This window comes from Passer domesticus, unplaced genomic scaffold (assembly GCF_036417665.1).
Source record: "Passer domesticus isolate bPasDom1 unplaced genomic scaffold, bPasDom1.hap1 HAP1_SCAFFOLD_63, whole genome shotgun sequence".
Taxonomy (NCBI): domain Eukaryota; kingdom Metazoa; phylum Chordata; class Aves; order Passeriformes; family Passeridae; genus Passer; species Passer domesticus.
Window position 1 is genome coordinate 287,690 of NW_026990166.1, and position 22,033 is coordinate 309,722.

General features: G+C 46.1%; 1 protein-coding gene and 1 long non-coding RNA gene across 11 annotated transcripts; one reads left to right on the forward strand and one right to left on the reverse strand.

Annotated features, from left to right (window-relative positions):
- The first annotated feature begins 709 nt into the window (after positions 1 to 709).
- LOC135293021 (uncharacterized) lies at positions 710 to 11,556 on the forward strand. 9 transcript variants are annotated; one of them, XR_010355172.1, is made up of 6 exons: positions 715 to 5,310; positions 5,672 to 5,793; positions 6,771 to 6,869; positions 7,102 to 7,189; positions 8,596 to 8,802; positions 11,035 to 11,556. It is a non-coding gene; the product is annotated as an uncharacterized LOC135293021 (long non-coding RNA). The 9 variants fall into 9 exon arrangements; XR_010355167.1 differs by having other exon boundaries at positions 710 to 4,140; positions 5,167 to 5,310; positions 5,672 to 7,189; XR_010355171.1 differs by having other exon boundaries at positions 710 to 4,014; positions 5,167 to 5,310; positions 5,672 to 7,189.
- Positions 11,557 to 12,579: 1,023 nt separating this feature from the next.
- LOC135293031 (serine/threonine-protein kinase PAK 3-like) lies at positions 12,580 to 22,008 on the reverse strand. Of its 2 annotated transcripts, XM_064407041.1 has the most exons (11): positions 21,807 to 22,008; positions 20,872 to 20,909; positions 20,348 to 20,470; positions 19,708 to 19,830; positions 19,301 to 19,481; positions 18,283 to 18,346; positions 16,434 to 16,482; positions 15,175 to 15,287; positions 14,534 to 14,651; positions 13,791 to 13,890; positions 12,580 to 13,357 (listed from the first exon to the last, which is right to left on the reverse strand). In XM_064407041.1, exons 1-11 carry the CDS (start codon positions 21,880 to 21,882, stop codon positions 13,122 to 13,124), a joined length of 1,221 nt encoding a protein of 406 aa, XP_064263111.1. In that variant the 5' UTR covers positions 21,883 to 22,008; the 3' UTR covers positions 12,580 to 13,121. The 2 variants fall into 2 exon arrangements, with proteins under 2 accessions (XP_064263111.1, XP_064263110.1); XM_064407040.1 differs by lacking the exon at positions 21,807 to 22,008 and having other exon boundaries at positions 20,872 to 21,167.
- Positions 22,009 to 22,033: the final 25 nt, after the last annotated feature.

Consider the following 22,033-nt stretch of genomic DNA (forward strand, 5'->3'; position numbering starts at 1 on the left):
TATCTTAACTAATAAACAGAGAGATTCCTATCATGTAAACTAATAGAAGAACAAAGAATCCTAAAAACTTGAAAAACAATCTTATTTCTATCTAGTCCTCTTGACGCCTAACTCTTGCTAGCCTGGGGCAAATGCAGGGCTAATTTGGCCTTTTCTTCTTGGGGAGAGGCTGTGCATCCTTGCGTGGGCGATGTCTTCTCCTGTGCTTGTTCCTTTCCTTGATGGTTTCAAACTCCCTGGAAGACAGGAAACAAACCATGCATTGTTAACTTCATACACACCATTAAGCCAAGCGCTGAGATCTCCCTTTTTGGATGAATTTCCATCTTTTCAGGCTGTGACACATTTATAAATTGATCAGCACCATGAGTCTGATCTTTCTGGTTTCAATTCCTTGAAATGTCTTCCTCCTTTTGCTTCATCCAAGGTTTAATTGGATCAGCTTGAGCAGGGCTGCCCGGGGCGATCCTGCAAGTGGCCTCAGCTTGCCCTGTGGTGCCTTTGGAAAGGGTCAGCATGCTTTAGGCCAAAGGGGCAGCTGGGAGCAGAAGGAGGAGGAGCTTGCGCACCGTTGGCACTGCCCGCACGGAAAGGGGCCTCCCGCCGGCTGGGGCGGCTGGCGCGGTTGGCAGCAGGGACACTCCGCGCTGCCAGCCCGCTTGCGGCTTCTCTTCCCGGTCTCCCCAGTCTCCTTCCTGGGAGGGCTTTTCCTCCTCTTCCGTTTGCCCGCAGTCTGGAAATCAAAGAATCCTTATCAGTGCTTCCTTCCTCTCAGAAAGTTGGAATTCGCAGCGTCCACCCCAAAAATCTATTGGCCTAAGCAAATTCTTCCAAACCCAGAAGAGCTGAGAAAAGGGCTGGATATGGCAGTGGGCTGCGGCAGGCTGCCAACCCAGCACTTGGAGGAAAATACTCCCCTTTCCTACAGCCCTAAGGGGGTGGGATAAATACGTGCCTATCTCTAGTTCCTCATGTATTATTTCTACCTCTCTGCCTAACATCTATTTATCTCTGGTTTTCCTCCCCACATGTCTAGGGCATGGCTTTTACATTCAGTCACACTAGTGAAGACACGTGATTACCCATTTTCTGCTACCCAAAATAATCTCTCTCTCTCCCTCTCTCTGTCTGTCTCTGTGAAGCAAATTGCTCTTTGCTGGTAAGGAAAGTATTAAAGGTACCATAGCAGTGGCAGCTCCTTCTTGGGGATACGCTGGGGTGCTACAAAAGATCTCTAAAATTTGGCAGCATCTCCATGAAGGCAGCCCAGATGGCTGATGTTAGCAAGCAGTGGGGAATGAAAGGTCTGATAGGAATCTGAGGGTGCCAGCCCTTGAGAAACCGATTTGTAGAGAGTCAAAACCCATTTTGGTGGTGCTGCTGCTTTTTTGGGTCAACGTTATGCTCCAGAATTCCTTATTTTAGGGCAGCAGCACAACGAAGCCTTGGGCAGCATCTGCTGCACCTTTCCCAGTACATGGGACTGTGATTGGTGTTACCAGTCACAGCTAGAAGATCTGCCTTCTGATTCCCCAGTGGGAGACAAGCCATACCAACTTGCAGAGCAAGCCAAATAATTGTTGATTAGACACTTCTTTTAGCATGGAGTGTTCTGTCCTTTTAGCTGTCCTGGTAATATAGGCCAAATCAGTTACTAGATTAAAAGGTTGTTAATCTAGATTAAAAGGAATTTTTTTAATGCTCTGACATCAGCAGCCAACTCAGGAATTTGGGGGGTTCCTTCAATGACTTGAACATCCGACTCCCACTTCTGAGTGTTTGGATCCTTCCAAGTGATAACCGATTTGTGTGATTTTCCAGAGCCATCTGTAAAAACTGTGAGGGCTTTAAGAGGAACCTTACCTTTTAGAGAATTTGGGACTAGATGGAATATTTGTTTTAGTAGCTTGTGTTTTGGATAATGAATAGAGACTTGTCCAGGATAGCTGTCTAAAGCAAACTGAAGGTGTTAATTTGTCTGTAATAGGGATTCCATTTTCTGTAGCTGAAATTCTAGATAAATGTATGTTGGGTCACACGCTGCAGGGGTTCGGAGGCGGTTCCGGCCTTTAATGATTAATTGAGCTAAAAGCTCTTGAGGGATTGTAATAGTTTTTTTTGGTGTGGCAAAAATACCTATTCTATAATTAACAATTTTTCTGTAGAAGACGGGTCCCACTGAAAAAGCAGTGCCTGGAAATGTGGGGATTTACCAAGAATAGCAAACTGGGAGGTTAGAGAGCGGTCAACGCGGTGTGCTTTTCGAGATGAGATAGCAGGTGCTACCTTTCGCAGCGCGTCGTGGGCATCGGGAGTTAAGATGCGCTGGGAAGTCAGGTCATGGCTCCCCTTCAGTAGGCTGAACAAAGGGCACAGCTCTTCTCTCGTGAGTCCAAGCAGTGGTCGGATCCAGGTGATGGAGCCACACAACTGTTGTATATCCCTTAGCATTTGAGCGTTATCTTTGATGGAGACACTTTGGGGAGTAATGGCTGGCTGACTGATTAGGAATCCAAGGTATTTCCATGGGGAGGTGTACTGGGTTTTTCAGGAGCCATATCAAAACCTGCATCTTAACTGCTGTCATAGTCTTTCTGATCGCTGTGTTAAGGTAAGTCTTGTCTTGGGAGCAAATTAAAATGTCGTCCATGCAATGTAGAATTATAGCTTCAGGGAAGGCTTTCCTGATTGGAGATAGAATCCCAGCCACAAACATTTGACATAAAACAGGGGAAGTTTTCATTCCCTGTGGCAATGTGACCTAATGATATCTTTTAAAGGGTTCTTGACAGTTGATGATTGGTATCGAAAATGTGAATTTGGGAGTGCAGGACAGAGAGGGATGTTGAATAAAGTCTTTGGTATCAAGGATTGTGAGCTGCCAGTCCCTGGGAAGCACAGAAGGTGAGGAGAGGCCTGGTCGCAAGGGGCCCATGTCTTCTAAAACATCATTTACTTTCCAAAAGTCTTGTAATAACCTCCATCTGTCTTTGCCAGGATTTTTATAAAAAGACAGGGGTCAGGGACTAGTTGATGGTACAATGTGTCCTTTTAATAATTGTTCTCACACTAGGGCGTGGAGTGCTTCTAATTTGTCTTTTGGAAAGGCCCAATGATCCACCCACACAGGATCATACCCACAGGGAGGGATCATACCTTTTCCCACAGATGGACAACAGCCATATTGAGTGGTTTAGTTTTCATTTCTTTTTAATTCCCAAGGTTTCTTTTTTTTCAACATTGTAATACAGCATCTCTATTCAAATCATTATACTCACCTTGGTTAATTAAATATTTATTAATTTATTTTCCCCCCATAATATCAGAATGGGACAAAAGCATAGGAAGAACAACAAGCAATTACAGAAATACAGAATCTTCCCTGAGAATCCCTTGGGAACCATGTTAAAAGAATGGGAAGGACATCAGCTTATAAAGACCCACAGCTGAAGATTGTGCATTGCATGTTTGAATGGCCAAAGAAGAAATTAAAACAAGGTCTTCGCTGGCCGAAGCATGGGTGTACCGGGATGCAGATTTGCAAAGTACTTTACAATTATGTCCAAAATAAATTAACTGCAGACACAATTGAATTGCAATATGTGGAGGTCTGGTTTAAATATTGGAACATCAAAAACGAAGTAGAAACAGATAAAACAAACCAAATTCTCTCTGTAACGATCAATGATAAAGACACAACAAGGAAAACCAATCAGCCAAGGTGGGTCCTATTAAATTTCCTCCCCGCTACTGCACCTCCTAACGAACCAGCTGCAACTGCAGGTGAGTCATTGGAGGCTTCAACGAGTCATGTAACTGAGAGGGCTGAAGAAGTTGAAGTAGAGGTGGACATCAGAAGAAACATATAATCTATCATCCTCCTCCAGGCAAACTACAAATTCAGCCATGCAGGAAGTTCCATCCAATCAAGAAGGTCCAGCCTTCTTCACTCGAAGAAGAACCCTGGCAGTACAAAAATGTTCCTCCTGCTCCAGCAGTAAAGATAAAACAAAGGTGCCACCCCTCAGAGAGGTCCCAATGGGGGGTGCACAAGGTAGAATAGGATATGGAAATGCACCCCTCACCTCTTCAGAAGTGAGGCATTTTAGAAAGGAAATGGAGATATCATTCAGTGACCCAGTAGGTTTGTCAGAACAATTTGACCAATTCTTAGGGCCTAGGATTTACCCTTGGGGAGAATTAAATTCAATCATGCAAACCTTTTCTCTCCAGAGAAGAGAAAAGTTATTTAGACTGCAGGGATCAATATATTGTACAGAGAACATAATTTAGGACCAACTGGAGAGAAGAAATTACCATTAACAGATCCAGAATGGAACCCTAACTCAGATGAGGGAAGAAAAAGTATAGCAGAATACAGAACCCGAATTTTAAGGGGAATAAAAGAGGCAGTCCCCAGAGTTAATAACATGAAGAAAGCCTTTGGTAGCGAACAAGAAAAAGATGAGAGCCCAACTGACTGTATAATTCGCTTAAGTAATAACATCCAATTATATTTAGAAAGAGATTTAGATAGTGAAGGAGGGAAGACAATGTTCTAGGTCCACTTTGTGTTACATTCTTGGCCTGACATAAAACGGAAATTAGAGAAATTAGATGCATGGCCAGAAAGAAGTTTAGATGAGTTATTAGCTGAAGCACAAGAAGTTTATGCCAGGTGAAATGAAGAGAAAATGAAGACTAAAGCTAAGATGATGGCTGCTGTCCAAATTCCTAAACCAATTAGGCAGGATGGGGAGAATATTAAATTAAAGAAACCTATTTGCTTTTATTGTAAGAAAGAAGACCATATGCAATCCTGCTGTTTTAAGACATTGAGGGACTTAAGAGATTCTCCGAGTGGACAATCAGCCCTCAGAGAATTGAAGGGGTCAGGAGCTTTTCTTCTTGGGGCACAAAATCCATCTTCAAGAGCCCTTGATAAAATCAAGGATAGGACTCCTAGAACAATTAATGGAATTATTAGTAGACACAGGAGCAGAGACAACTTGTGTAATTGAAAAACCAAATGCATGTGCCATAAGCAAAGACACTTTCAATATTTGTGCTGTTAAAGGGGAATCCTTTCCCATTCCCATCATTAAGAATGTCACTATAAAGGGTAACGGACTAACCAGAAAGGGAGATTTGTTTTTCTGCCTCCAGCAGGTAACAACTTACTTGCTCGGGATCTCCAGATACCTTTGAAAGTTGGAGTAGTTCCACAAGAAGGAAGGATGAAGGTCAAATTGTTTACTTTATCCACACAAGATGAACAACTGATTAATCCTACAGTGTAGGCCCGACCAGGTAACTGGGATAAAATGAACTTTACACCCATTGTAATGAATCTCCTTCCAGACATTAAACCAGAAAAGTACCCCAGCACCCCCTTACAAAGACCAAAAAGGTATGGGCTAAAACCCATAATAACCCAACTGTGACATGATAACATACTAGAGCCATGTACTTCCACATACAACACCCCATTCTTGCTATTAAAAAGCCTGACAATAACTACAGGCTACTTCAAGACCTACGTGAAGTAAATAAAAGAGTGCAAGCTGTGTGCCTGTTAGTACAAAACCCTTACACCTTGTTAAGTTATCACCTACGCACTCTTGGTTCTCAGTAACTGACCTGAAGGATGCATTTTGGTCATGCCCTGTAGATTCTCCTTCTAGACACCTGTTTGCCTTCACCTGGGAAGATCCAGACACTGGAAGGAAACAGCAGCTCACCTGGACCTGGCGGCTGCAAGGGTACATGGAGTCTCCCACACTCTTCAGTCAGGTCTTGTAGAGCCTGTTCATTTCCTTTTCTCCACCCTCAGGAATACAAGTATCACAGTATGTAGATGACATACTACTCTCCAGAGAGCAAGAACCCACTGTAAAATTAGGCACCAATCAATTACTGAACCTTCTAGGAGAGAATGGACTAAGAGTATCTAAATCCAAATTACAATTTGATAAACCAAAGTTAAATATTTTGGACATGTAATTGGTCATGGTACCAGAAAATTGAGTACTGAAAGGATAGAAGGAATTTTAAATTTACAACCTCCACAAAAAAAGAGCGAGGTTAGACAATTATTAGGCTTAAGGAGGTATTGTAGAATATGGATTGATGAATACACACAAAGTATCACAATTTTATATGAAAAATTAACTACATCAGAACCTATTAATTGGACCCAAGAGGATAATAAAAACTTAGAAAATTTAAAGCAAAAGATGATTCAGACCCCAGTTCTCTTTCTTCCTTCACTAGAAGAAGATTTTCACCTATACATTAAACCTATATAGGAATTACTTATGGGGTCTTGGCCCAAGAGTGGTCAGGATTCCATAAACCTGTAGCCTACTTGTCCATATTGTTGGTCCCTCTGTCCCAAGGATGGCAAGCATGCATCCGATCAATCGCTGCAGCAGCCACCCTAGTAACAGCCAGCCAAAAACTTACATTTGAGAGAAATCTGATAGAATACACACCACACTCCATCCAAACCATTCTTAAACAACGAGCAGCCGAATGGCTAACAGACTCTCATATTACACAATATGGGAGCACCCTCATCCATTCCACAAATGTAACCCTGAAAACAACCACCCACACCAATCCCGCACAGTTCCTATGTGGAATCCCCAAAAACAAGATCTCATGCACAACTGCATAGTTTTTATAAACCTGCAAACAAAAATTCAAGAAGACCTCCAAGAGAGCCCATTAGATGAAGGAGAAATCCTGTTCATTGACCGATCATCTAGAGTTGTAAATGGAAAGAGGTCCTCTGGATACTCCACCAGAGATGGAAAAGAACTGTACATGACAGAAAAGGAAAACTACCACCTTCCTGGTCTACCCAGGTATGTGAATCAGATGCTTTGGAAAAAGCATTGTACAGACTAGATGGAGGTATTGGAACCATTTATACTGACTCTAAATATGCATATGGAGTAGTCCACACATTCGGGAAAAGCTGGGCTGAAAGAGGGTTTCCCACATCTAAGGGCAAAGACGTTTTACACAAAGAACTTATATTAAAAATTTTAGAGGCACTTAAGTTACCGAAAGAAATTACAATGGTACGTGTTCCAGGTCATCAAAAGGGATCTCTGGAGAAACTAGAGGAAACATCCTAGCAGACCATGCTGCAAAGGAGGCTGCTTTTGAGGGGGAAGTAAAGGTATACAGATTTTATCCAAGAGACACACACCCGAGAGTACACTGGACAACACTCTTCCCATCCCTATTTTTAAAGACAGTGAAAAACAGAAACTCATATCACTAGGTGGAAAGGAAGATTCTGAGGGACGGTGGCATCTTCCTGATGGCCACCAAATGTTAAATAAAGAGCTCACTCGAGAAATTTTACAGAACTTCCACCAATCCACGCACTGGGGATCTAAAGCTTTAGCAGGTCACTTTCTTCAAAATTTTGGATGTCGGGGAATTGATGAATTAGCTAATCAAATTACCATAGGTTGGATAATTTGCCAAAAAGTCAACAGAAAATTAATGAGGAGAACGAGACCTGGAAGAATTGAAATTGCAATTAGACCCTTCCAAAGTATTCAATTTGATTTCACAGAAATGCCCCATGTCCAAAGATGGAAGTATTTCTTAGTGATTGTAGATCACCTTACCAATGGGGTTGAAGCATTTCCAACTGTTAATGCCACTGCTCAAACAATAAGTAAGGTAATCCTAGAATAGACAGTCCCAAGATATGGAATTATAAATAACATTGATTCAGACCAAAGTACCCATTTTACATCATTAGTATTGCAACAATTGGCTCAACAATTTGGAATAACTTGGAAATTACATACCCCTGGCACCTTCAAAGTTCGGGAAGGGTAGAACGCATGAATCAGACTATTAGAACAACCCGGACCAAACTGATGTTAGAAATGAAGTGGACTTGGATAAAGTGCCTACCCCTTGCCCTTCTCAGAATCCAGAGCCAACCCAGAGCTGACTTAGGTTGTTCCCCATATGAAATGTTATACAGGCTTCCCTATTTAGCCACCCCGCATCAAGTAACTGCCAAAGAGTGAGGAAATAGAAATGTGCAAAGGTATATTCAAATGATTGCCCAGAATCTAAAAGACTTAATGCAGAGAGGTCTTGTACCCCAGAACGTTCCTTTAGACTTCTATTTACATAAGATCTGCCCCGGAGACTAGGTACTTATTAAATGCTGGAAGGAACAATCCCTGACTCCATCGGGGGAAGGTCCTTTCCAAGTTCAATTGACCACAGAGACAGCCATCCAAACACAGGAAAAAGGGTGCACTTCCGTCAGTCGGGTAAAAGGTCCAGTAACACCACCGCAAGATAATGAGAAACCTCCATGAACTACTGTCTACAACAGTCCTCCCCAGTGTTATCCCTGAAATTATTATATCAATTGTTATTCTCTCACTGTTTTACAGAAAAGAATCTAATGGATGTTGTAGTTACTATTTAACAAGTTATTACAAATTTTCAATTCCATTTCTCCACCAGTGAAGAGTATCATTTCCCTGAGAAATGACCTTTCCTCTCAATAACTACGTCTTTTTTTTTTTTTTTTTTTAATTTCCTTAGGAGAAACAACATGAATAGAACCAAGGCCAGTTCGAGGAAGGACTTTCCTGCACTTAGGTCCCTTCCTGCATCCAGGTACACTCCCATGACAACCAAGGGGTTCGAACCCAGGAGAAAAACCAGAGAGCTTGAAAGGTCTGCACCACCTATCAGAGAGTACCACGGCACTTCAATCTTCCCACTGACCCCTGAGCGAGGGAAGGGAAGGTGCGCCCTACTCCTCATACTCTCCCTCTGGATCCTGTAGATCGCCCTTGTCAGAGCCTGCGTCTGCTGCCACCAATGCTAACATACAGTGTACCTGACCAAAGGGAACTCCTACCTCATAAAACACTCATTCCAGGCACATACTTTTGTAAATCCCTTTTGTTATAATATGATGACACTGAGTAGATACTGACAATCAGGCAAAAATCAGTGGATTGGTAGAAATATTGGAAATGCAAACCAGAAAAGGAATGGAGAATGTCCTGATCAAGAGAATTGGCTATATGTCAATTTTAATTATATAGCCTAAAAGGAAGATTTTTTTTAAAAAAGAAAAAAGCTTGTGAAGTTGATTTGGTTCGAGAAGTTCTAATAACTGAAAGGGAGAAACAAAAAGAGGACAATCCACTAGCTACCAATAAAAACTTATTTATTGTTTTAGCAGAACAAATTAGTAAAAATCAAAATATAACCAATTGTTGGGTTTGTGGAGGCACCTTCAAATCAGAAGCCTGGCCTCAGCAAGGAGTCAGTACTGGACCCCTCAAATGACTTAAACTAAATTATTTCCCCTCCCAAACTCCAAGAGATCAAGACAATTGGCTATTGAGGGACACAGTTCTTGGAGAAGAATGTATCTGGAGAAAAGGAAAAAGGTACACTGAGGAAGTTGTAGAAACTACCTGTAAAAGATATTTATTAACTGAGGATCACAAGATGCGGTGGATACTGAACGAACCAATACCTTTTAGTCAAAGAAGAAAATCAGAAACAAGAACTGCATATTACATCCCAATGAACAACTTTATCAGTGCTGGGACCCTAAAAGCCAGCCTTTATTCAGTATTACCCCAAGTTTCTAAGTATTGGACCTCCACTTTCATCACTCCTTCACATTTTTGGGAGGCCCCCCACGGTTTATACTGGAATTGTGGGCAAAGAGCATATTCTAAACTCCCTTCTCACTGGTGTGGCAATTGTACCTTAGGAGCAATACGACCTAGCCCCTTTCTACTATCAGAAGCAGCTGGAAACCAGCTAGGAGTTCCCCTAGATGATAAATTAAAGAGACAAAAAAGATATGAAATAGGGGGAATGCAACAATGGGGCGAGGAAGAGTGGGCCACCAGAGAGAATTTTAGAAACTTACGGACCTGCCACTTGGGCTCAGGATGGGAGCTGGGGCTATCAAACTCCCATTTACATGCTAAATCGCATTATTGGACTACAAGCCCTGATTCAAGTCATATCTAATCAGGCCAAGAGTGCAATTGATTTTTTCAACGCCCAACAGAAGCAAATGAAAACAGCTGTATATCAAAACTCTTTAGCCCTAGATTATTTATTAGCCAAAGAGGGTGGAATATGCGGCAATTTCAACACGTCAGACTGTTGCCTGCATATTGATGACCATGGTGAAACTATTACTAAAATTACCCAAAACATCAGAAAGCTTACACATGTTCCAGTCCGGTTTTCCCTCACTACACCTGAATAGTGGAAAAACATGTTCTCTGGGGAGTGGTGGAAGAAAGCCTTAATTATTTTTGGAGTTTCCTTAGTTAGCCTTCTCTTTCTCCCCTGCTTAATCCCATGTTTCATTCATCTAATTACCTCAGTAGTACAAAGCATGTTCGCTATTCAAAATCTTCAAACGAGACAACATTCTATGCCTACTGTCAAGAAAATCATAAATCTCAATCCAATCAAAAGCGATAGGAAAACGGGTAAAAAGGCCCAGCAAGTTTAGATTAATTTTAAACAATTAAACGCTATCAACAAAGAACTTTTACATTTATGTAAATGCAAAAGCCAACGACTAACATAAGAGAAAGAGGGAGGAACTGTCATTTATAAAATCCCTTACATGGCTTTTGCATTTGTGACTGGTTTATATTTGTAACTGTTAATTAGCTTTTGCATTTATAACTGTTTAAAGTTACTAGTTTGATCAAATAAAAGTGTTCAAATTAATGAAGTAAATAATATAAAATCATTATCAAGTTATACTAGCTATTCAGTAGATCCCAACTGAATGTTTAACAGTCCTGTTAAAATAGGTAGCAAAATAAGAACTATATTATTTTTATAATCCTTTGTTCTTAACCTAATTACATTATTTGTAAATTTAATTATCTCTTTTTAGTAGCCTTATACTTTCAAAGGTCCCAGTGCAGTTTCCTCTCACCAACAGCATGCAGCATTTTACAGACAATTTCTAACCCACTCCAGGTTGAACTGGTAACTTGATGCCACAGCAATGGTGCATACTAATGAGAGAGCTTCCCATCAAAAACCTCAGAGAGATCATCCCACCCCAGTGACAGCACACTCTGGGAAAGAAGATCTTACCTCATCATCTACTAGCACCAATCACCAGAGACTATGGGGGCAGAACTGCAAGTACAGACTGAGGGGACCGAGAACATCAAAGGGGCAGCCTGGCCTGAAGAGCTGTCTTTGCTGTCTTTTACTGTTCCTGGGACTGTGACTTAGCTACAGCAGGGGATCCCACACTGCAGATTTCAATCAATATCTCTTTTTAGAGACCTTTTTCCAGATTTGAGGGCAGACTAAGTGCATTCACTGCAATGCCCTTGGGTTCTGGCCTTGGGGCCAGAGGCCAGTTCAGCTAGAGATTTCCTCAATCCTTGGGCTTGGGACTTTATCCTTTTTTCTTTCTTTCCTTTCTTCTTTTTCCTTACCTCCCTTTTTGTTTTTCCTCTTTAAATAAACACCCTATTTTTGTTCAAATCGCCAAAGCTGTATCTTTTTACCACATTCAGCAAATTTTCAGACTTCATGCCAGCTCCTCGGAGCAAAGCATGAAATTACTCCACCAAGGCAAGTATGTGTAGTACTCCCTTGTGTTGGCATCAGTTCCCGTGGCAGAACTTGTCTTCCCACTGGACACTCACCTGCACCTGAGCCTGTGGAGAAGCCCGGCTCCCTCCCCCTCTGCCCACAGCAACACAGACGCTCCCAACCTTTCCCAAGAGCTGCAACACAACCACAGGCACAGCAGCATCCCCAGCAGTGACACCACTGCTCTGCTCCATTCTGCCCTGCTCTGCTCCTCTAGTCACAGCTGCAAGCCTGTATCTCCACAAGAGGCTGTGGCCTGGAGGCGAGGAAGGAAAAGGATCTTCGCTCACAAACCGTGCCACAAACCCCATCCATGGGTCTTCCCACATAGCAGAAACACCTGACCATTCAGAAGCAAATTTAGAGCTTATTCACAGGGTGAGAACAAAAGGAAGCTTCCAACACGAAGGGTTTATTTATTTATTATAGTATTTATTCTGACTATCACTCATAACAAACTACAAACTACGAGCTATAAACTACAAACTACAAACTTCAAACAACAAACAACAACAAAGGCCTCTTCCAGGGCTAGTATCTCCTGTTGGCCATGAACTGCTGCGTGGCCATGATCAGAGGTGTCAGGGAGGAGGCTGGCTTGGCTGATGTTACAAACGGATGCTGCCCAAAGAGAAAAAGAAGCAATGAACTTCTACTTTCCCCACAGGCTGAAGCAGGCTTTCTCTGGCTACCAGAAAGATACAGAAAGGAGGGCATTCTGTGCACCTCTCTCTCCACATCCAGGACCTGCAGCCGCTTTGCCTTTTACCTGCAGAAGTTCCTGGGCAGACCAGCGCCTGTCCTCGTCCCTCTCCAGGCAGCAGTGCAGAAAGTCTCGCAGCCACGCCGACTGCTGCCTGGGCTTCTGCAGCTTTGGGGGGGGCCGGTGCTTATCAGCTGTTGAACCTAGAGAAGAAGGAAATGCCACACTCTACCTGTCTCCTTCGCACCCCAAACTGCTCACACAGACCCCACTGGACAAGCTCCACTCTCCAGTGGCACTTTACTCCCTGCCACAGGGTGGCAGATACCTTTCCTAGCCCTACTAAAACAACCCAAAGCCAGAGGCAGCCATAGCCAGTCCAGTATGCAAAGGCTCTTGCCTTGACCCCTGATTTCACTGGATGCTGGAATTAGCAGCAGCTCCATCAGCAAAAGCACACTTTGCTTCTCTGAGCACTGACACCACCTCTACAGGCATTTTAAAAGAAGGACTTTGGTCTAACTCTACTATTTCCAAGGATTATTCCATAAAATGCAGCTCAGCACTGCTCACTGCTCCCTTAGGCAAAGCTTCTGCCAAGCAAAAGGCATCCTGATTTTTAGGTCCTGTTCATGCACAAAAATGGCAAGGGGATGATCTGGCCAAGAAGCACGAGAGACTGTGCAGCCTGGAACCTATCATTTTCAGTTGTTGGCAAGCTTCCCAGGCAGAAGAATGGGAGCAGATTTTGTTAGGGTGACAGCAGTGTCTGCGAGCAGCTGCAGCGTACCGTGCGGGAGGTTTTCATCAGGTACGGAGGCGCTCCTTCCACCATCTCGATCCCCACGATGCCAAAGGACCAGATGTCCACTTTGGGGCCGTAGGGCTTCCTGGTGAAAATTTCTGGCGCCATCCAGTAAGTCGTTCCAACAGCTGATCTCCGTTTGTTCTGCTCAGCAGTAAGCTGAGTAGCAAGGCCAAAATCAGCTGAGGAGGAAAAACCACTCTGATCAAGCCAGCGTGACTTAGGAAAGCAAACAAAAGAAATCCGCACTGTACCAATGTCCAAGAAGGCAGTGTGGAACCCAGCTGTAAAGGGGCCATGCTGCCATACCTCAGGCCTGCAGCCAAGGAAATACGGAATTGGCCACTTAGCAAAAGCCCCCAGTTTCAGGCAGTGGATTATAGTCCCCTGAAGCTATTAGACTGTAACTGCCTTGCTTGGGAAGGGACACACACAACCCAAAGCCACCCCTGACCCCTTTTTCCCAGCAACACCTCCCTGCACCTTGTGGCTGTGCTCTGTGCTTGCAGCAGGGCAGCCTGCACTGCCACAGGTCCCACTGCAGGGAACTGGAGCCACCCAAAGGCAGCCCCACACCGCAGCCCGCCACGGCTGAGACTGGCCAGCAACACCCACCCAACTTGACTGATCCATCCAAGCCCAGGAGAATGTTGTGGCTTTTGATATCTCGGTGGATCACTTGCTTGGAGTGCAGGAAATCCAGGCCTTGCAGGCACTGAGAGAGGAAAAAGAAACACGAGCCTAAGTGGACTTCATCCCACAAGCAGGGAAGTGGCACATCTGCAACACTGACTTCCTGGGGGATGGTGAGCCATGGCAGGACAGGCTGCTGGCAAGGGCAAGAGCCTGCTGCTCCACCACGAGAACAGCAGTGCCTTTCTAAGTGAGGGTGTGTTTGCTTCTGAAAGAGAAAGGGCAATTGTTCCTCTGGCCAGTGCCCTGCAAACACAGACCGAAGGAGCCCTGCTGCAGTGGCTGTGCTCTCTCCAGCCAGACAGCAGTGGATGCTTTTGCAAACACCACTTTGGGTGCAAGGCTCTCCTTTGAGGCTGAGCTCTGTGACAGTCCTGTCAGTATCTCTTTGTCTTTGCCCCTTGCTTCACTTTGCGCCACCAGTGCCTTTGCCCTTACAGGGAAGGAATGCAGCACACACAGGCTCCAGGCAAGTGTTTAGAGAGGCAAAGACAAACACACTAGAAGAAGGGCAGGGACACTGGCAGGCACTTCAGATGCTCTTGCTACTGCCAAGGACATAAGAGAAAGGCTTGGAAGATGAAATCTCTCCTCTCCTGTCCTTATCACCCATTTGGAAGGACCATCCTGACCAAGCCATGGGAAGCACAAGTGCCATCCCTTACCTCCCGAGAGACAGCTGCTATCTCTCCTTCTGCCATGTGAGTCTCCCTAATAACATCGTGTAAAGAACCTCCGTCCATGTATTCCATCACCAGCCAGAGTTCCTCATCCACCAGGTAGCTGAAAGGAGGAAACAAGAGCCTGGAGATGAACGCACGCACTTACACAACCTGATGGATTCTTGTTTCTGTGTGTCTCTCAGAGGAACACAGGAGGAAGTGAGTAGTCATTCACTATGCTCTGCAGGACTTGAAATCTGTGCAGTCTAAAACACTGCTCGGTATCCACACCAATGCAACAGGCCAAGGGAAATACAATAGACAGTGCTTTGTCAGCACTTCAGACCCAGGGGAAAAATCAAACCCCAAACCCAACAAAACAATGTGGAGAGAGGACAGGAACTTGGAGGCTGTTGACTCAGTAAGACAGGGCCCAGTCCTGTCTTTGAAAGCACCCTTCAAGCAAGGTATGCCAGGAAAGATGAAAGCAGCCCCAATGCAATCTTTTCCCAAGATGCTGTAGATCAGCCCAGAAACAGGAATTAACAGCTCCATCCTCTTTTGCCAGTGCCCAAAGGAGTGGTTGCACCTCTGGCTTGCAGGATGTGAATGACCTTTCATGGCAGAACAGCAGAACCACTCACCTGTCTACATAGTTCACAAGGTTGGCATTCTTAGTGCCACACATGACCTGGACTTCATTCAGGCACAGCTCGCTGCTGCTCTCTTGCAGGAGACTAATTTTCTTGATGGCCACCTAAAACAACATGGAAAGCCATGAACCAAAGAAGTCTGTGGCACAGGAGCACAAGGGGATGATGGAGACAGTGATTATGGGATGACAGCAGCCCCAGCTGGGCTGGGCCAAACTGCCTTGTGACTGGACATCAGACCCAGTGCTTGGGCACCTCCCAGGACAGAGTGACAGATATCCTTTGCCTTGTAAACCTGGGAGAAACACAGTCTAAGCTCTCCACGTCAAAGCTCTAACAACACTCACTGTGCCCACAGTCTTCCCCAGGGCCTTCCTTTATCATTCCCATTGACATTGACACACCTCTTGCAAGAAGGAATCGATTCTGTGCCAGTAAAAATGGAGCAAAACTGCTGGGAAACCTTGGGCACTTCTAGGGGCTTGATCATTACTCCAGCAACCACTGGCATTCTCCATTGCACAACTACAAAGCAAACCCTTACGGACATGACAGATAAAATTGTGTCCTAAAAACATCTTGAGGGTTATTCCCCCTAAGAAATACAACCCTACATATTTCACAGAAAAAATGCCATGATGATGAAAACATCATTAAGGACACCTCCAAAAAAGACAATCCTAGCAATTCCTCACTTCAGGAATTTGCATATTATTCCACTAAAATACTTTACTTCACACCACTGATATTTGCAGTTACTGCCTGACTGTAAAAAGAAATAACCCCTGCCTCGATCCTCTAGGGATGTACACCAGGCTCTGAGCAGGACTCAGGCCCTTGAGACACTCCTTGCAGACCTTTCTCTCTCTCTAAGCACAGATCCCAAGGGCAGCACTGCAGGTGGCTGCAGAACTACCAGCATGATTCCCATGTATTGGCTAACAGCCAGAAATGAGAATTCAGGAATGCTGCAGCCCCAAAGAGCAGTGCCATGCTCTGAGACACCACCTGGGCACTTAGACCCAGCCCTGTGTCCTCCTCTGAAAGACACCGCTTGGCCTCCTTGCATCCCCTGGGGCAGCTGAGAAGGACAAAATCTGTCCCCACTGTATTTGGCAGGCAGACACTGCTCTGCACTCCATTTGCCTTTGCAGCAAAGCTCCACTGGCGACCCAAAGCTCAGCCAGTGCTCACAGCAGAGGGGAGGGCACTCGAGAGCTGCAGAAGCTGCGGCGCTGCTTGAGGCTTACCTCTTCTCCTGTGGCAGTCTCCACTGCCATGCACACAGTGCCGAAACCCCTAGAAACAAAACAGCAGCAGAGAAAGAAGAAGTCCTTTAGTCCCTGCAAGTGCAAAACACTGCAGCCCAACGGGAAAAAAGTCCTGGGGAAAACAGTAAATGGAACACGACAGATTCTTCTATGGGTCTTTTCTCCCTTTTCTCTTTCTCTATCTGTGCATGTGTCTGATTCTTCCACGAATTTGCCAGTTGGGTCTCCTTACACCTCTCCTTGGAGTCTGTCTGCCAAACTCAAGCAGACACAGATCCCTTTTCCAGCTTGCAAGGACAATAGTGTCCAGGCACAGCCAGAGCAGGCAAAGCCTTCCATTGCTGCACACACAAATGGAGAAGTCCTCAAAACACAGGATCCTTAGGCAGCTGTGTTCTGGGTCCAGAGCCATTGGCAGCTGCTTCTCTTCTGTGCACCAGACACTGGAAGGACTCCACTTTTCTGGTGACTTCTTGTACATTTGGCTTCTGTTCTGGGGTGATGTTATGATGCTTGTACCCCCAGTCACCTGTTCTGTTTATACTGGATGTTATATTCTGTGCCTCCAAGACTGGATCAGACAGTAGGTGTCAGGAGAAGAGGGAGCACAGAGTTTTGTTATCAGCTGCACTCTCCCCCGCAGTCTGCTGGAACACAGAACTCCAGTGTTGTTGTCTGGGCACAGATGGGGCCACACACCACACTCCTTTTGCTTTTTAGTTAGTTTAGCTAGCTAAGGCAGTCTGAGTTTTCCCTTTACTGTTTTTCTTTCCCTTTTCTTGGAACCATTCAAACCTGCTCCAGACTGGGACCCGGCAAAACACCGAGAGCTCACACTTTGTAGCCCACCAGGGCCTACTCTGCAGCCTTTACCAGCACTGGAGAATGACAACCCCCAGGAGAGACTTTCTGAACTTGCCATCTCTTCAGAGCAGGAAATGAGTTTTGTCATCCATGATTGTTCATTTTGTATGCTGGGAAGTGCTTTGCCTGTTAAACAAACAACTTCTTTCCACTTCTCTCCAAGGAAATTGTTCCCTAATCGGCTGGGGGAAGTGGCCACGTGGGTTTGCTTTCTGGAGGTTTCCTGCCAAATTTGCCCTGAATCAGGACAGCCTACCCAGAGAAAATGCTGCAAGTCAATCCCATCTACAGTCAGCAGAGCTTGCTTTCAAGGGGAGCAGTTTGGTGGATTCTTTGCAGCAAAGGCCTAAAGCCCATAGGATCCATGAGGGGTCTGCCATCAGGCAGATGATGGTTTTTCCTCTAGGGTGCATTGACACTGGGCATTCCCCTGAATCTTTGTCTTTTGCCATCTCAGCCACAAAAGACAGCTGCTGCTTTCATTTCTGCTTTTGGCTTCTAGACTAGGTGGTGGTCATCCTGACCACTGAATCTTGTTTTCAGCAAAATACTGGAAAGAAATGTTACTGAGAGCTGTTCCCAGACAGCTGTCAGCTGCTACCTTGACCTTTGAGGCAATGAGGTTTCTCCTCATTTCATTCCCACGTATTCTGTACTGTTTCAAGACACTCAAAAATTATTTCTCCTATGAAAAGCGGCAAACAGGTGCAAACACACTTGAGGGACAGGAGAGCTGCCAGGTGCTGCTCTTTGCCGCAGACAAGACATTTCCAGCATCCAGGTGCCTCTGCTGTGCCTTTGGACCATAGCTATAAATGCTGGCCAGCACTGAGAGATCACCTGGCATCATCTTAACGCAGTGTCTGAACAGCTTTGGAGCTTGCCTGATGTCACTCTGGGGAGATGTGACACCAGCAAAACACACTGCTCCTCCCTTTGAAGAAGGAACTGTGGCTGCACTCACCCTTTGCCAATAGTCTCCAGTTCTGTGTATTTAGCCTCAGGATCTCCCTCACTCACCAGCATCTCTGTAAAAATCCCAAGGAAAGATGCTCACTTCAAAAGAGATCCCACCCTGCAGCAGGTCACAAAGGCAGCCCCACTCTCCGGGACACTGGGCCCTTTCAACTCAGTCAGTCGGGAAACAACAACACCACCGCACCAGCACCACCTCAAAAACAGCAGCAGCAAGACAAGCAGCCCTGCAGCACAGATAGCCAGCACAAAACTAAAAGTCTGAAGTAAAATCTAAGCACACGGAGAAACAGTCAGAGGAGACAGGGATCAGAAAACTCTAACCAAGAGAAGTGATTGTTGTCTATAAACATTAAGGGCAACAGGAAAAACAAAACCTTCCTGTTCTTGGCAATGAACACTCTGCCACATTCAACACAAGCTTTCATCCTTGCAAACATCAAAGGCATCTTGGGTTCTGGAATCAATTTTTGTCATCAGCTGCCCTCTCCAGAACAGGAATAATATTGCAAAGTGCTTCCAGCAGAGCCCAGATCTCCAGCTTTAAGCAGGACTTTGCCTAAACATTGCCCTTCAGCCTTTCAGGAGCAGCAGCTCATGTTATAAGCTACTGTGATGGCCTCAGGAATTAGGTCCCTCAGCCTTTAGGACAGGCTGAGTGCTGAAGATGACCTTGGCCGTGCCCACAGCAGCTGGGCCCCGCAGGAGCTCCTTGAGGCCTACTCATTCGCGAGGTCATGGCCTCCTGCTCAGCCAGAAACAATCTCTGCTTGGCCTTTTGCCCACAGGGAAGCTCAGGCAAAGCCAAACCAGGCCGAGCTGCTCTCAGAGGCAGGAGCAACACCCCGCTGATCCCTCACCACCTCAGAGCACAACAACAGGTCCTGTGTGGAGGAGGCCTCAGGACCTGGCACTCAGCTGAGCAGGAGCAGGAGGTGGGACAGCTCACGCCGACACACGCGCACACAAGGCACTGCTCTGGCACACGAGGATCACAAAGGACCTACTCAGCATGGCCAGGTACTTGTCCTCTGTCCTCTCTCGCTGCTGCTCTCTGCTGCCAGATGAGCTGGTCGTGCTCCAGGTGCACGAGCTGCTCGTGCTTGAGCTTCCAGCCTGGGCACTGGAGCCTTCTCCCGAGCCTTCAGCTGCAGCTCGTGCAGGTGCCAGGACAGAAGAGGTGGAGCTCTGGGACAAGAAATGAATTTGGGTTACAAATGTGCCTGGCAGAGATGCCCCTCCCATCCCATTTCAAATGCAAGCCCCTAGGAAGATGCTGCTGGCCACACCCAGGGCTCTTCACTTCTCAGCTTGTGCACCCGCTTCAACAGCTCAAGGCACAAAATCCAAAGGCTGCTTTTACATGACAGACAAAATGACACCAAAGACGCTGCTATCCAAAGCAGGCACTTACTGGTGTTGTTTGCTCCGGCCATGGGCTGACAGCAGGGCCAGGTTCATTGGCACCTTCCTCCTCTTCAGCCTCTTCCTCAGGTACAGAGGCAGCCAGAGCAGGTGCTGACGCTGCCCTTGTGCTCTGTGGACAGACAGCAGCATGAGGGACAGGAAGAACCTGTCATTCACCACCTCACCTATATTCAGCTACAGGCCCTGCTGCAGCTCAGCTCTTCCTTTAGCTACTGACTTTAGCTGCTCTGTGGGGAGGGCCAGGTCCCTCCTGGGGACAGTGCCTCCTCATATCCTGCAAGCTTGTGAACTGCATCTTTGCACTGCTCTCCTCACAGGGGACAGGGAGCCTGCACAGCCACTGGCCACCAAGGGCCTCACTTGTACCCCAGGACCATCCAAAGACATCCTAATGCTACCTCTTGTCTCTTGCTAAGACAAATTCACAGCCCCTTTCAGAACAGTAGGAAGCTGGTGCATAAACAATCCAAGTTCCACTCCTCTTTTCCAGGCCCCACTGACTGGGGGAAGGGCTGGAAAGATTCTGGCCCACAGCATCTTCAGCCAGGCACAGGAGGTGCTGTCTGATCAGAAACTTGCAGCTATGCTTTGCTCCAGCCACAGCACGACCCAGAGCTGCCACTTACTGATGCTGGATGCTCAGGCCCTGCAGTGGAAGCAGGCACAGTTTGGGGAGCATCTTCCTCCCCTCTGGCCTCTTCTGCAGGAAGACACGCAGCCAGAGGATCCTCCGAGGTTGGTGTTGGGCTCTGCAGACAGACAGCAGTGTGAGGGACAAGTGACTTTTTCTATGTTCAGCTCTAGACCCAGATGCACTAAGGAGAAATCATCTGCAGAGAAATGGGATTCTAAGTTGTTCCCACTGAAGTGAAAAGGCACAATTAGATGGGACTGCACTCTCTTGTGCAGGACAAATTCCATCATGGCTTAAATCACAAAGCAACCCCACTTCCAGCTGCTTAAAAGCTCTGAAAAGGAATTGGAGAAAACAGCCTGGGCTCCTCCTGCTGCTGCTGCTCTTGCTGCAAAGAGCCTGGACTGTAGTTTCATTCATCTAACCAGGCTGGCACTGGACTGCAACAGGCCCAGCTCACAGCTTGCTCCACAATTGTCAAATGCTACCAAGGCCAGAGGCTCCTTTCCCACTCACCCAAAGACTGGATTCTCTCCAGGCACGGGTGATGTGACCTGCAACACACAAGGGAAAAACAACCAGATGCTGTAAGAAAACTGCCTGTGCTGGGCAAGCCCACAAAAAGTCAACCCAAAGACAGAGCATTCTGCTTTCACTACACCACTCCAGCTGCAACCCCTGTGTCACACAGCAAGCAAGGCAACAGCACAAAATACTTCCTTGTCCTCCATGGCCACTCAACCCATAGAAACTTGAGACTCAGACAGGCCCAGTGGTTCTGTAACAATCATTGCTTCTGCCCCACCCCACCCAGCAGGAGCTACAGCTCCTCCCTTTCCTGTGCTTCAGTTTTCTCAAGAGATTGCATGCAGCAATTGCCATGAGCTCACTGAAAACCTTTCCCCAGAAAAGCTTCACCCAAGTGCCCCTTAACCAGGGTGGCAGCTCTATCGTGACACAGCACAGGAACAGCTCCAGGGTTCGGGAGCATACAAGAACTCCTCTGAAATGTCTATCTCAGAGGCCTTTTCCAAGCTGATTCTGTGACTTCATCATAGAACACATGGCTCTTTTAGTGTGCAGGAAGTGTCAAGGTCCACAGGCACATGCTGGGATGAGAGAATATAGACAAGAAGACTTGAACTGAGGGACTTTCCCTTAGTCCTGGAGAGCAGTGCACAGCTTTTACAAGGACTCCTGACAAGCTCTCCCACTCTTCCTATCCTGGAAGTTGTCTTCCTTGAGCCAGCAAACTGAGGAGACTCTAAACTCCATAGCCACAGGCTGTGCCATGGGAGGAGTAGAATCCCTGCAGGCAACATTACAAATGCTGCCCACTCCTCACTGGCTAGAGACACCCCCTTCTTGGCTGGAGCTGTTGACAGCGGCTTTACCCAACCAAAGGCCTCTTTGTGGCATTTTGGTTTCCATATGCTGCAACATCTACTTACGTGCCAGGTGGGTGAGAAAGTACCCAGAATAAGCCACGGAAAAAGCCGTGCAAACTGCAGCACACACTCCCTCCATGGCTCGAGCAGCGCTGCTCAAGTCTGCAGCAGACAACGCCTGTGGGAAAATCAAAAATACTCTGAGTCCTGCTGGCAGAGACCTCGTCGATCAGCAGGTTCTGCCCGCAGTGAGCGTGCCACAGAGCTGCTCTGCACACTGAGCCCTTCCG

What these genes read in the sequence shown, in the direction of transcription:
- LOC135293031 (XM_064407040.1), bottom strand. Translation starts at nt 21,000, where the DNA reads ATGCTCTGTCTTTGGGTTGACTTTTTGTGGGCTTGCCCAGCACAGGCA. An exon ending in GGCCTGAGCATCCAGCATCA is followed by an intron (nt 19,831 to 20,347) that starts GTAAGTGGCAGC and finishes GTCTGTCCACAG; the next exon opens with AGCACAAGGGCAGCGTCAGC. An exon ending in GGCCGGAGCAAACAACACCA is followed by an intron (nt 19,482 to 19,707) that starts GTAAGTGCCTGC and finishes TTCTTGTCCCAG; the next exon opens with AGCTCCACCTCTTCTGTCCT.